Genomic DNA, 14,515 nt, shown 5'->3' on the forward strand with positions numbered 1-14,515 from the left:
GTATGGAAGTGTGGAACCTCTATATTTCTGTGTCTCCAGTGTCAGTGCTGTGTCTTTGTCACACAGTCCTGCCCCAGTTCTCTCTTTGTGTCACTGTACTGCAAGTGTAGAATTTCTTTTTTTGTCTCCAGTGTCAATGCCCTGATGTCTGTGGTGTCCCCTGTCTCTGTGCAGTGTTGACAGTGTGGTGTCCTCTGTCTGTGCAATGTGTTGACAGTGTGCTGTCCTGTGGTGTCCTCTGTCTCTGTGCAGTGTGTTGACAGTGTGCTGTCCTGTTCTGTGCAGGTATCTCTGCCCGTCCGAGGGTCAGTTCTGGTGCCGTGTCACTGGGCTGGTGTTTGTGATGGTGTCGGGGGACGAACTGGAGTATCAGGCCACACAATGGGACATGGCGCTCCTGTCCCCCACTGGCCAGCTTCCTGCAACACCCCTGTTTGACATACACTGCCCCCAGGAGGCACTGACGGAACTGCAGCTACCTCACTGCGGGATCAATGACCGTGAGTCTCAGATGATGTTAACAGTTTCTGCATTGACAGTGAGTACAGCTTCAGCTCAGCTACAGCAGGAGACTCTACCCTCTACCACGGAGTCTGGTGACAGTTTGCCCTCTGTGTAACAGTGTGAATGAAGATGTGAGGTTGATTCTGGGAAATGCTCGACTCATCCCTCTCTCCAGCCTCTTGAATCTGTTCCAATCCATTACTGAACCTCAATCCCAGGGCTTCGTTACTGACCCTTAATTAATCTCAGTTAACTGCTTCATTACTTTAATTCAGTTATTCATGGCCACCGAAGGCCATGTCACATCGTTAACAGAAATAATCAGTGATCTTCAGCCCTAAGTGTCGTGTCATGTCACTAGGTTGAAAGATGAGCTGGAATGGAAGTCAATGAGGAGCAGAGCTGGCTCTTGTGAGCCTCTCCATTCCGGCAGTCCTCTACTGTGGACGTGACTGATTCGTCGAATCACACTGGAGCCAATGTCCTCAGGTTTAATCAAGACAAGCTCCTCCAGCATTGAGTTGATGGTCTCTGGTTTACAAACCCATCTCGCTGACTCGGCACTTGAGGCCTAATAGGCAAAAACTAACCAAGTCGGAACCGAAGGTGGTCCAGCTCCACAAAGGTGCTGCACCCACTGCTCTGAGCCCAAAGTCTTATCGCTGAGAGGGATGAGTCCTTGGAACAAACAGGGAACAGCTGGGGTGGAGTCCTCTGAATCGTGGGGCTCTCCTACTGGACTGGAAGCTGTGAAGATATGAGCAGTCTTACAACAAACAGCCAAAGGAATCATGACTGACTCAGTGTCTTCCTGCAGGCAGGAGTGACTTCCTGTCGGTGGCCCATGTGAGCTGTGGTAATCTTGAGGTGGTGTCACCCCTGGGTTTGACGCAGACCCACGTGAGGGTGTCCATCGCCGGACTGTCCCTGTTGGGCCTTGTGAAGAGCCTGTGGGACTCCAGCATCCTGGGACAGGTGCTGCTGTTCCTGCAGCTGGGGGATGGCATGGACCTGCTACCCAAGTTGAACGTGATGTGCTCCCTAGCGTGTTTCTCTAGCATGACTTCCTGGCGTGTTTCTGTTCCCCCGTCCCCAGCAGTGTCACCCTGTCCTCTCCTCTCCTCCACAGGTCACCGAGCAGCAGGACTGCAGCAGCACCCTCATTAAGACGAGCTCAAGCTGAAACTGACACCGCAGGCGACGTACAGAGTGTCCAGCAGCAGCAAGGAGATTAAGATAATCCAGCCTGAGGTAATGGTTGTCCTGTGATACAGACAGAGATCACCGGCCTTTATGACCCAAACTGCTGAGAGAGCATGAGGAAGAAATTGAAAGATCTACAAAGAGAGAAGCAGGAAAGACTCGGGTCATGAAAGGGTGATCTGAGTATCATCAGTGTCATCAAAGCAATGAAACAGGTGGGTCCATCCAGCAGATACACAGAGAAAGGAAGGGGCCCCAGTACTGACCCGTGAATAACACCAGAGGGGGAGAAGGCCAGAGCCTCACCAGGACACTTGGAAAAAGCAGTTCAAGGGACAAGAAGAGAACCAGCCAAGAGCAGCACCTGAAATACCCAGGACAGGAAGAGGATGTGGCCAGCCATGTCAGAGGTCAAGTAGAATTGGGATAGTGGAGAGAGAAGCAGAAAGCAGAGTCACAGAGTCTGTAGAGGGAGTCCAGCTGACTTCATGCTCAAAAAGGATTTGTCTGTGTGACAGACTGCTAGCTCTTTAACACAGCGTTACTGTTGCTCTTCCAGTCCGAGTGCTTTTACTGCAGTTATGGCCCGAATTTCCACCCTACGTTTGAGGTGTTCCTGGCCCACGGTGCAAGGAATCTGGTTCTCGAGTTGCTGAAAGGCGCCACAAAGGAAGGAGAAAAGAGGGTGTGGAGGAGCTTTGTGCAGCTGCCAGGTAACAGATCTACTGAGAACATGGTGGGTTAGAGGTTAGTATGACCTGCTAGTGAGTGTGACAATCATGCCAGGCAATAGCTGACTTGAGATGCATCTTGTGTGTCCTGTGGGTGAATAGTGTCTTTACGGGAGACTGTGTCCTGTGGGTGTTTTGTTGTTCAGGGTGAACAGTGTCTTTACGGGAGACTGTGTGTCCTGTGGGTGAACAGTGTCTTTACGAGAGACTGTGTCCTGTGGGTGTTGTGCTGATCAGGGTGAACAGTGTCTTTACGAGCGACTGTGTCCTGTGGGTGTTGTGCTGGTCAGGGTGAACAGTGTCTTTACAGGAGACTGTGTGTCCTGTGGGTGTTGTGCTGGTCAGGGTGAACAGTGTCTTTACGAGCGACTGTGTCCTGTGGGTGTTGGGCTGGTCAGGGTGAACAGTGTCTTTACGGGAGACTGTGTGTCCTGTGGGTGCTGTGCTGGTCAGGGTAAACATGTCTCTGTCTCTTTCTCTCTCTGCAGTCCCTGCTGTTCACACCAGGACCCCAAAGACTTCTGCACCTCAGAGTGAGTCCCTCCATCCTCTTTGAGTATCTGGAGCTGGTTCCTTAGCCCTTGTGTAGGAGCAGCCAGTATAAGGGTGTCTGTGTGTTTGTTTCAGGAATCTCGCTCATCAGCAGAGAGGAGTGGGTAGGAGCCTTGAATGAAGTGATCGAGGAGCTGGAAGCAGATGAGTATAAGAAGCTGAAGAACATTCTGCACCAGAAGGGGATGCCCCGGGGTACACTGGGAGACACCGAGAAGCAGGACCTGGCCCACAAGATCGTCTCCCATTTGGGAACGGAGGCGTCTGTTCGCGTCGTTCAGGAGGCCATGGCCAGAATTCCTTGGAACAATGTGGCAATACAGGAATTACTGAAGCCCTTTGTGGAGCAGCTGATAGAGATGGAGCATAAGGACACCCCTGTGTGACTACAGTGTTTCACCATGAGGGAGTCGCTCCTCTCTCGGCTCACAGTGACGCCCCTGAGCCACACAGAGAGAGTGTGAGGAAGAGTTGCCAAGTGCCTTGAAAACGTTTACAGATGAAGGTTTTTCTATTAACTTTAGTCAACTGAATTCCAGCTTTATCATCCTCTGTTGAAAGATAAACATTACCAAGAAAAGGGACAGTACAATAGTGTTACTTTATGTGCTGCATTGAAATGTTGAGATTTAATGTATATATACAGTAATTGGAAGAAACTATTGAGATGTTTTACTGTGTATCAAACAGTATTTGTGTATAACGATCTTTCTCCTCTTTTTATACCTCATCAGTTTAATGGACCAATATTCTTAAGAGACTCATCAGAGAGGTTGGACTCCAGATTCAGGGGCAGTGAGACTCTACACTGGGCACTGTCAGGTGATACAGACCAGCTCAGTGCTGTTAACCCCAGCAGTCTGTAAAGCCTGATAAAGACTCATCAGAGAGGTTGGGCTCCAGAGTCAGGGGCAGTGAGACTCTATACTGGGCACTATCAGGTGATACAGACCAGCTCAGTGCTGTTAACCCCTGGTCTTCTGTCCTTGTGCTCCTCTGACCAGTCCAGACTGGGCTCATAATCATTACACACACTACAGGTTACACATTATTTTGGATATATTTCTACTCAAATAATCTTGTACTTCTACCCAACTGTGGACATTTTACTGGAGTGATTACAGTAAACTACTGTACCAGCTTCCTATAAAGTCTATATAACACTGTACATCCCTGTATTCAGCACTAATTATACAAAGTATGTAAAGGGTTAATTGAAGAAGCTTTCAGAAGCACGGAGTGAAAAGAGAAAAACACACTCGTGTGTAACATTGTTGTGAGTTCAGTGAAGTGTAGTTGCAGTGTGGGGAATTGTCCTGTTCAGTCGTGTGTGTGTTACAGAGTGTGAGACAGTTTTTAAACGGGACAGTGTAACATTACCTGTAATGAGTGTAAAGATGTATGAGCCTGAGAGGAAGATCCGCGATACCAGCTGCAGTTCTTCTGTCCTGTAAGAACCTGTGGAATCGCTCCTATATTTTTACTACCTTTTCAAAAAATAAACCTTTAAAAAGGGATCTCGTGTGGGTTTAATCTCGGCGCGCGCCTCTGACTACAGCCCTCACTGGAAGGGACCTGCGTGACGTCAACACGGCCAGGCTGTGTAGGACTCGCAGTGTAGACGCGCGCAGGAAGTCGCCCAGGGGGTTATGGGAATTTTAGTTCGTAACTAGTAGCTATTGCCTGCTGTGGTGAAGCGTTCAGACAGGGTTACATATAGAGCGAACTACCTGCCTCCATGAACTTATTTAAATCAGCCGTGAGTGAAAACACCAGGCTCATATAACTGCTGTGGGACTGAAGTACCATATAAGGTATTGTAACGCATACGGCCGACAGGCACTGTGTAAGAGCCGGCTTACCAGAGCGGTGACGTCACTGCCCTTCCCTGTAGTAGCAGGACCACAGCCGCTAGGCTGAGGAGTGGTCTCTCTTTAGCTCACCGGGCTGGGTCCCAGTTGAGTGACGCTGGAGTCCTGGGTTTGAGCCCCCGACGGTGTGGGGCTGACCTGATGTGGCAACGGCGCCCGCCTGAACCCCGTTGTGTTACAGTATTAATAAATATTTATATATAAACTACAGGCTCAAAGAAGCTTTGAAAAGCTGGAAGTGATATGAGAAAACAGTTCACACTAATGAAGATCACTCATATTTAATACAGTCTCGATTTAATAAAGGAACAAGTAGCATGTTTATTCCAGGCTGAAAGAAGAAGAAAGAAAACACAACATTTCGGCCGTAGAGCCTTCTTCACATCTGAAACCTGTTACTTGTTTTATCTTGTAAATATATATTTTTTTATTTATTGTTGTTGTCATTCAGTAAAGTGCTTTGAGAAACCACCTTTAAAGGTGCTATATAAAATAAAATAAAGTAGATTATTATTATTATTATTATTATTATTATTACTATTATAAAACACACAAAAACACGACCCGGCGCTTTAATGTCAGCTCTTGCACACTCAGCTGTCTCCTGTCCTCAGCTCGACCTGCAGACCCACACGAATTGGACCTGTCAAACCTGCTGTCGGGCTGCGGCGGGTTTTTACTGAAGCGGAATGAATCCGGATCGTCAGCGGCCCCGTGGTCATGGAAACCGGACTGACCGAACTGCCCTCCCCTGCTGGTCTAATAATAATAATGTAACGCTTACGGCCGACAGGCACTGTGTAAGAGTGATGTCACCGCCCTTCCCTGTGATAGCAGGATTATAGCTACTGGGCTCTCTTTGGCTCACCGGGCTGGGTCCCTCCAGAGTGATGTGGGAGTCCCAGCTTCAAGCTCATGACGGTGGGGGGCAAGGGTGCCTGCCTGAGCCCCTGTTGCGTTACAATAATGATGATGATGCCAGTCGTCTCTCTCACCCATGTCCACTGGTCCGGGGGAGTTTGAGTCTCTCTGAAAGACTGTCTTTCTCTCTGGGAGCGGGCCCGTCTGTGTCCACCCTCCTGTCGACAGCAGGCCGCTCTTTCCCCTCAGGAGAGGAGGAGCTGGAAGAGGAAGATGATGCAGATTCACGGCTTGGAGTTGATTTTATTTTTATTTTATTTGTTTTTTAAGAATCGAACAGCCGGTCCGCCGAAGCAGCGAGATCATTCAATTGTATTATTATTATTATTATTATTATTATTATAACATTTGGATCTGGAAGTCAAACTCTTCACACATCCTCTATCTCTCCGCTTCTCACCTCAGTGTCTCAGACTCAGTGTTTCCTCTTTTAGTTTTAATCACACGCTCTTCGGTGCTTATCAAATACATCTCTATATGTGCTTCAGTATCACTGATTCATGACCCGGTGAAGAAAATAACGCGATTTACCAACACGTACAGGACAATTTGGGAAGATAATAGTTATGCCCTGGTGAGTTAATCATTAACTGAACCCAGTAAATATTTTATCAAGAGCCACTGAGAGGACAAAGTCAATACAGATCCCGGGACACTGTATGTGAGAGTAGAGGTGTGGACCCCGGTGTCCTGACTGCTGGTCAATACAGATCCCGGGACACTGTGTGTGAGAGTAGGGGTGTGGACCCCAGTGTCCTGACTGCTGGTCAGGGTTGTTGCTTAGTTCGGGTTCAGTCTGTACTCCCTAAAGTCCCTCTCCTCGATTACAGGTGGGATGAAGTGGGGTCCTTGACTTTAAAGTGCTTTGGGGATCCTTTGAGATAAACCTTCCAGAACCCCAAACAAGAGAGTTTACTTATGAAAAATAATAAAAAAGTAATTTTATATTCCTAAGTGATTAGATACACCAGAAATGTTCATATCAGGTGGCGCCCAAGTCTTCATTCTGCCCTGGTGATTTAATCATTAACTGAACCCACTAAATATTTTATCAAGAGCCACTGAAAGGAAAAAGTGAGTTTTCTCTTGTTCTAACTGTCAGAGTGTTGGTAAGGGAGTCACTGAGGGTCTCTTCTCTGTCACAGAGCACAGCAGTAGCTGGAGACGTTTCTTCCTGTCTGCTGAGAGTTTGTTCTGTGTGTCAAATACACAGGGTCTGAACTAGGAGAGAGACAGGAGCTGATTTACTTTCACTTTCTCCAGTGAAGATATCTGAGATTGATATTATAATCATTGGCAGAGTGGTGGCTCTGTGGCTAAGGATCTTTGCCTGTGGGTGAAAAGTTGCTGGTTCAAATCTTGCAGTTGGCAGAGGAATCCTACTCTGTTGGGCCCCTGAGCAAGACTCTTAACCTGAACTGCTCCAGGGGCACTGTACAATGGCTGCCCCTGTGCTCTGAATCTGTCTTTTTCACATACCCCAGCTTGCTCTCCATGAGACACACAGACAGGGAGAGAAGCTGGGGTATGTGAAAAAGACAAATTCCTAATACAAGAAATTGTATATGGGCTAATAAAGTTATGTTATAACTCAAGCTGTTTGGAATTCACTAAATATTTTAATAATGTGTTTATTTAAGGTAAATTGATTGATGTAAAACCTGACTGTTTGCTGATGGTATTGGATTTACACTATTAGTATTCATGATGCTCAGACACTCAGATATGATCGTTTCTTGTTTGTTGCTCAGAGACCGTGTTTATTGTACAGTTGATAATACCAGAGAGGAATAAGTACAGATGAACAACTGAGGAATTTATTTGGCCCATAATTAGTAGTGATTCCAGGTTCTCATGCAGCTGTTTCTCCTGTCCTGACTGGAGGAGCTCATCCAGCTGTGTCTGGTGAGAAGCTAGGGTATTGGCCTCAACAACATAGCTGGGCCTCTTTGGCCTCCCACCCCCCTCTGTGTACAGTAGAGCCTCCTGTCCTGACTGGAGGAGCTCGTCCATCTGTGTCTGGAGAGAAGCCAGGGTATCAGCTTCAACAACATGGCTGGGCAGCTTGTTCCCCCCTCCAACCCCTCTCTGTGTACAGTAGAGCCTCCTGTCCTGACTGGAGGAGCTCATCCAGCTGTGTCTGGAGAGAAGCCAGGGTATTGGCTTCAACAACAGGGCTGGGCAGCTTGTTCCCCTCTCCCACGCCCCTCTTTGTACAGTAGAGCCTCCCACTCCTAATTTTTAGTCTTAGTGTTGCTTTGAGATTCAATGTTAATTCTGAGGAACACTGAGGTGTCAATATCTAACTGGTCTTTAATGATGACTAACTGTCACTGAGGATGTTGAATATTTTGTATATATGTGGTTCACTATCTTCACACTGTCAGTGTGGGACACTCCCTTCAGACTAAAGAGACTCAGTTCCTCCAGCTTGTCAGTTTCACTGTTTTTAAACTAACATCATGCTAATTCTTTTCAGTATGAATCACAGTAGATAGTTTTTAAGCGGTTTGAAACTATACAACACAGAGATTTCCCAGCCAGGTGGTTGAGTTCCCAGCCAGGCGGTTGAGTCCTAAACATTTCTTTATGAAATGTGACATTTTAGACTCACTACTGAAGAATCAGGATGGACTGAATGATTTCACAGTTTCTTTACATGTATTTTTAAAATAAGGTGGTATAAAGTTTCATACTGAATACAGGAGTCCCATATGTGTCTGAACTGCTATTGGACACTCAGAGTGTTAGTAGGACTCTCCAGAATTATTGGCACCCTTGGTAAAGATAAGCAAGGAAGGCATTGGAAAAAATGTCTTTGTTGTTTATCAGATGAGAGAAATCTAACTTTTCAGTGAGGTTAAATTATTCTAAGAAAAAAAAATCCTTATGAAAAATAAACGTACTATTGAGAGAACAGTTAAAAAAAATATTTGATATAAATTGTAAGAATGTTGTAAGAATACAGTTTGATTAACATTAACATTAAGAGAACATTTTTGTATACCACAGAGAATACAAAGAAAAATAATTTCAATAATCTGTGATTTTCCTCTCTCACAGGGCAGGGACAATAGAAAAGATACAGAAATGTTTTTGTCGTAAATTTTAAATGGGAAGAAGGGTGAAAATATCTGTGATGAAAACTTTATAATGTAAACAATCTGTGATCTTTTTCTCTGACAGGGGAGGGATGGGCTGATTCCCATGAGGCACCACAGCGTCTCTCAGAGATCAGGATCGTGCTGCTGGGGGAGAGAGGGTCTGGGAAGAGCTCAGCAGGAAACACCATCCTGGGCAGAGAGGAGTTTGACCCTGAGAGAGTAACTGAGGAGTGTGAGAAGAGACAGGGTGAAGTAGCTGGGAGGCAGGTCACTGTGGTCGACACTCCAAGGTGGAGTTCCTCTTTTCCACAGAAAATAAGGACTGATCCACAGCGTGTCAGAGAGGAGGTTGTGCGCAGTGTGTCTCTGTGTCCCCCAGGACCCCACGCTCTCCTCCTGGTCTCTCCTGTGACCTTATCATTCACAGAGAGACACATAAGATTATTGGAGGAACAACTGGAGCTTTTCACTGACAGAGTGTGGAGACACACAATAGTGCTGTTCACCAGGGAGGATGAGCTGACAGACACAACCATTGAACAGCACATTGACAGAAGAGGGAAGGAGCTCCAGTGTCTGGTGGAGAAATGTGGGAACAGGTATCATGTTCTCAACATCAAAAACAGGGGTGACCGAACTCAGGTCACAGAGCTGCTGGAGAAGATAGAGGACGTGGTGGCAGGAAACTATGGGCAGTACTTTACCACTGACATTAACCAACTATACACTGAACTGGAGACATACAGTAGAGAGACAGAGGAGCTGAGACAGAGAGAGGAGGAGAGGCAGAGAGAGACAGAGGAGCAGAGACAGAGGGAGGAGGAGAGACAGACAGAGACAGAGGAGTTGAGACAGAAGTTGGAGGAGAGACAGAGAGAGACAGAGGAGCTGAAACAGAGGTTGGAGGAGAGACAGAGAGAGACAGAGGAGCTGAGACAGAGGGAGGAGGAGACAGAGGAGCTGAGACAGAAGTATGAAAGAAGGGAGAGAGAGAGAGAAGAGGAGCTCAGACAGAGGTTGGAGGAGGAGTGGAGCAGAAGAGAAGAGGAGCTGAAGGAGAAGATGAGAAAGACACTGAAGGAAGAGGAGCTGGAGAAAGAGACAGAGGAGCCCAAACTGCCTGTCAAGAGGAGGAACAGTATAGACCTCAACCCTCCCAGCAGTGAGTGTGATTGATGCTGTATTACTTAGTCACTGATCTTACTGATCATCAAACTGAGATTCAACCATCTTGTTTTCTGTTAGGATTTAAAATAATACAGTGCTCCGCTCTGTACTGCATTACTAACACAGTGGCACACAGATCTATGTCTGTTTAAATCCTCTGTGCTGTAATTGAACTGTTTTCTATCAGGGAGATTAGATTTAATCCATCACACAGCAGCTCAGTCTCTGTAATCTGTTCCTCAAGACTGTCGGACCAACACTCAATCAATCAAGGTTTATTGATCGATGCACGAACAGTACAGCACACAGCCGTGTTGTCGGCATTGAAATCTGCATTGTCAGCATTGAAATCTGCGAGCTTGTTAAAGGCTCGTTAAGAGGGATAGAAGAGTTGGAGGACAGGAATTTATAGGGGTTAACTTTAGGATACAATAAATTACACAATTGCAATTTATTGTACAGATTGTGCGGTACTAACACAAGGATAGGAGGTATTTAGGTATTTAGGTGTCCTGACAGTAGTAGGGTACAGGGTAGGAGGTATTTAGTGCTCTTCGGAGGTGTCCTGAGAGTGCCAGTGCCCCCTGTCAGTTCAAGGAGGTAACTGCAGGTGTCTGCTGTGGTTGGCTGTTCAGCAGTCTTACTGCCTGGGGGAAGAAGCTCTTCCGACACCTGGTGGTCTTGGTCTGTATACTTCAGTACCATTTTCCGGATGGTAATAGAGAGAGCAAGTTGAGGTTTGGGTGACTGGGGTCCCTGAGGATGGACCTGGCCTTCTTGAGGCATCTAACATAGTAGATATCCTCTGTGTTTGGTACTGCGCAGCTGGTAGTGTTCTGAGCCAGTTTCAGCACCCTCTGGAGTACCTTGACAGGTACCTTGAGCTTGTGAGTGGAGCAGTTACCACACCAGGCAGTGGTGCAGCCGGTTAGGATGCTCTCAGTGGTGCAGCTGTAGAAGCTGGTCAGGATGTGTGAAGGCAGGCTGAACTTCTTCAGTCTGGGGAGAAAGAACAGACGCTGTCTTGTCTACGGGGTTGGTGTGGTGGGTCCAGGTCAGATCGCCTATGATGTTGACACCTAGGAATTTGGGTGTGGGTGCGTGGTCTGTTTCTGAAGCCTATTTCTCTCTTCTCATCCTCTGAAGTAAAGACACAGTGGACTCTGACTCTGGGTGTGATTAGTTTCAGAGTGAAATACCAGAAGGATGATTGCACTGGACTGCACACTCTCCTAGAGTGCTGTTCTTCACTGGATTGAAGGGATTACCTTTCCTTCTTCAATTATCTTCATTCCCCTGTAACAGTACAGTACTACAGCATGACTGTTGTTGCTTGAGGACAGTATATAAACACAAATTTTTAAGATGAAACTTGAGTCACTTTGGAAAAAAAGTTCTGACACAAGTTCATACAAAAGAACAAAAGTTCACAAAATCATGAACATCAGGTAAAACTTTGTAGTTACTTGATGTCAAAAACTATAAGTTTCTTTTATAATGACTTTTAAGTTTTGACTCTTGAGCAAACTGAACCCTTCTTATCTGTGGAAAGGTTGGTCTCCTCTCGTGTGTAACCTCCCTGATGCTCCTGTCTCTCCCCCTGTTGCAGTGAGTGAAGGAGACCCTACAGTCGAACCCAGACTCCAGCCCCGCCCCTCTGAGCTGAGACTGGTGCTGCTGGGCAGGACTGGTGCTGGGAAGAGTGCAGCAGGAAACATCATCCTGGGCTCAGAGGAGTTTCCCTCTGAAGCCAGCAGCTCTGCAGTCACTCAGGAGAGCCGGAAGGGGACAGGACAAGTGTCCGGGAGACAGGTGACTGTGGTGGACACTCCAGACTGGCTCCACACCGGACTGTCTCAGGGGGACAGGAGACGGGATGTGGGGCTCTGTGTTAACCTGTCTGCCCCGGGACCCCACGCCTTCCTCCTGGTGACCCCACTGGGCCGATCCTCAGGGGAGGAGAGGAGGACACTGGAGACAGTCCTGGAGATATTTGGGGAGAGGGCCCTGGAACACACCATGGTCCTGCTCACCCACGCTGATGAGCTGGCCAGCAGGACGCTGGAGGAGTCTGTGCACACAGGCAGCACGGAGCTCCAGTGGCTGCTGGAGAAGTGTGGGAACAGGTATCATGCCCTCAACAACAAGGACAGGGGCAGCACTCAGGTCACAGAGCTGCTGGAGAAGATAGAGGAGCTGGTAGCAGGAAACAAGGGCAGCTACTACAGCACTGAGACGTACCAGGAGGCCGAGTCCCAGATCAGACAGAGGCAACTGCAGATCCTGAGGGAGAGGGAGGAGGAGAGACTGAGGGAGAAGCACCAGAAGGAGCTGCAGAACCACCTCCGCAGGATGGAGGAGGAGATCCAGACACGAGAGGAGAAGATCAGAGCGCTGGAGGAGCAGATAGCAGAGCTGGAGGAGAGGCTGAGGGAGGAGAGGGTTGAGGGGAGGAGGAGAGAGCTGGAGGAGGAGCTGAGGAGAGCGAGAGGGGAGAGAGAGAGGCTGCAGAGAGAGATGGAGGAACTGAGAGAGGAGCAGGAGAGGGAGAGGGGAGAGAGAGAGGAGACACACAGGAGGGAGATGGAGGAGCTCAAGCAGCACTATGAGGAAAAGGCCAGAGAGGAGGCAGAGAGACACCTGTACCTGGTGAAGCAGCACCTCAGCACAGGAGCAGTGATACTGGGAGCAGGACTTGGGGCAGCAATAGGGGCCATAGCAGGAGCCCTGAGGGGCCCAACAGGAGCAGCAGCAGGAACAGTGATAGGAGCTGCAGCAGGAGCTCAGATAGGAGCTTTACTTGGAGGAGAAACCAGAGCAATAACACACACAGCCCACAGACACACAAGAGCACACACAGTCTGAGCTGAGAGAGAGCTGAAGACACTGAGACAGGAGCAGGAGAGGGAGAGGAGGAGCTCAGTGTTATTCGAGTGACAGAGAGATACAGACAGACACTGATACAGAGAGGCCATTCCATTTGGTTCACAATTAAGGTGTTTTTCTAGCTGATAGAGTTTCCTGATAAGGAACAACTCCCAAGGCTGAGACACATCAACCACCCTAACAAATGGTCATCTCTGGGGCCTCACTGTTGGAGATTCTAAGGGAGAGTCTTATTCAAAGTTGTTTACAACACTAAGGTCAGAGTGCATGGTTACTCATCATCACCCAATCAGGAACTGGTAGGGCAGGTTAACCCCACGTGGGTCTTGAATGCCCATGAAACTTTCAACCAATGAACAGCCGTAGTTTCTCCAGGGTAAAACAGGCAGCACAGGACTTAGTCAGTGCGCCTCCTGGACATTCTCGACTCAGCACCTCCTGACATCCTCAGACTCAGCCCGGACTACCACGTAACAGCCAGTGTGTCCGAGTGCAGGACTTTCCTTTGTTCTAAGAGTCGAGAACGGAGGTTGCCAGCGTGTAACCAAAGGATCCACCCGAGGTTAGCCCAGCAGCAAGCCTCGTGAACCCACCGTGAAAGCTCACCTGATCAACAAGTGAACTACTGTCGGAACTCTGGACAGCTGAAATCAGCATTTAGAACTAGCGCTACATCAGGATTGAACTGGTCTTCTTCCTGTCTAAAGAGTGTGACCTGCTTGGACACGCAGAAACTCCTGTGCAGAAACTCTGCTAGTAAAGCCAGAACTAACTAGCCGGTCTTCAGAGAGCATCAGCAGGAATCTCTCCCTCCTTCTCCCACACCGCCAGCTGCACCAGCACTGCCTGTCACTGGGCCAGAGGATGCTGATTGGACAGTGACAAGCCTGCCACCACTGTTTGTGTCAGCGGGAGATCTGAATACACACAGATTGGATGAGTATTCGACATTCTGCATTACCGCTCGAGAATTCAATTATTACCTCAACCTGAGTTGATATCAATTTAATTCCTAAGAGTGATGTACTTACTTTTGAGTATCTAGTGTAGAAGTTGTAATCGAAGTTCATTTACGATGAAATACGACGATTAAATGAATGAACATGCTGAACATATGTCCCTCTTGGTATTTGTAACTCTTCGTGATTGAGTATACACCTTTTGTATTCTGCTATCCCTCACCATAAGATCTGTTATGTTTATATGCACATTTTATGTATTAATAAATGTATTTTCGTGTATTAGTACTCGTGTGTGTGCGTTGTTTGAGTTATCCCGCAAGGTTGGATTCTAATACCATCAAAAGAATCATTTTGTGACTTACTGCTACAATTAATAATTGTCCCAGTTAAGCACAAAACCCTACATTTACTGGTGCCTCGTGAGAGGATGCCTACACTACTGACATCCAATTCAAATCTATCAGTGGATAGACCTTTAAATCTTTACTACTGGATCTGGTTTTCTGAAACTGTGACCTTAACATTGAGATTTTACTTTTAAATGCAAACAATGGTATCCGTCTGCCTTTTCACACCATAGCTAGTTTTATAATCGAAAGAGTAGCTAAACTGAA

The 14,515-nt window shown here is 47.4% G+C and overlaps 1 protein-coding gene across 1 annotated transcript; it reads left to right on the forward strand.

The window, feature by feature from the left end:
• The first annotated feature begins 5,776 nt into the window (after positions 1-5,776).
• Positions 5,777-13,715, forward strand: LOC148827722 (GTPase IMAP family member 8-like). Its single transcript, XM_088926377.1, has 4 exons — positions 5,777-5,795; positions 8,969-10,048; positions 11,663-12,870; positions 13,647-13,715. Exons 1-4 carry the CDS (start codon positions 5,777-5,779, stop codon positions 13,713-13,715), a joined length of 2,376 nt encoding a protein of 791 aa, XP_088782503.1.
• The last annotated feature ends 800 nt before the right edge of the window (positions 13,716-14,515 follow it).

Source organism: Atractosteus spatula, chromosome 10 (assembly GCF_055471065.1).
Source record: "Atractosteus spatula isolate fAtrSpa1 chromosome 10, fAtrSpa1.hap1, whole genome shotgun sequence".
Taxonomy (NCBI): Eukaryota; Metazoa; Chordata; class Actinopteri; order Semionotiformes; family Lepisosteidae; genus Atractosteus; species Atractosteus spatula.

Excerpts from the sequence above, each read along its gene's own strand:
- LOC148827722 (XM_088926377.1), top strand. Across the intron at positions 10,049-11,662 it reads AGACCTCAACCCTCCCAGCA|TGAGTGAAGGAGACCCTACA; the intron begins GTGAGTGTGATT and ends CCCCTGTTGCAG. Across the intron at positions 12,871-13,646 it reads TACTTGGAGGAGAAACCAGA|AGTGTGACCTGCTTGGACAC; the intron begins GCAATAACACAC and ends TCCTGTCTAAAG.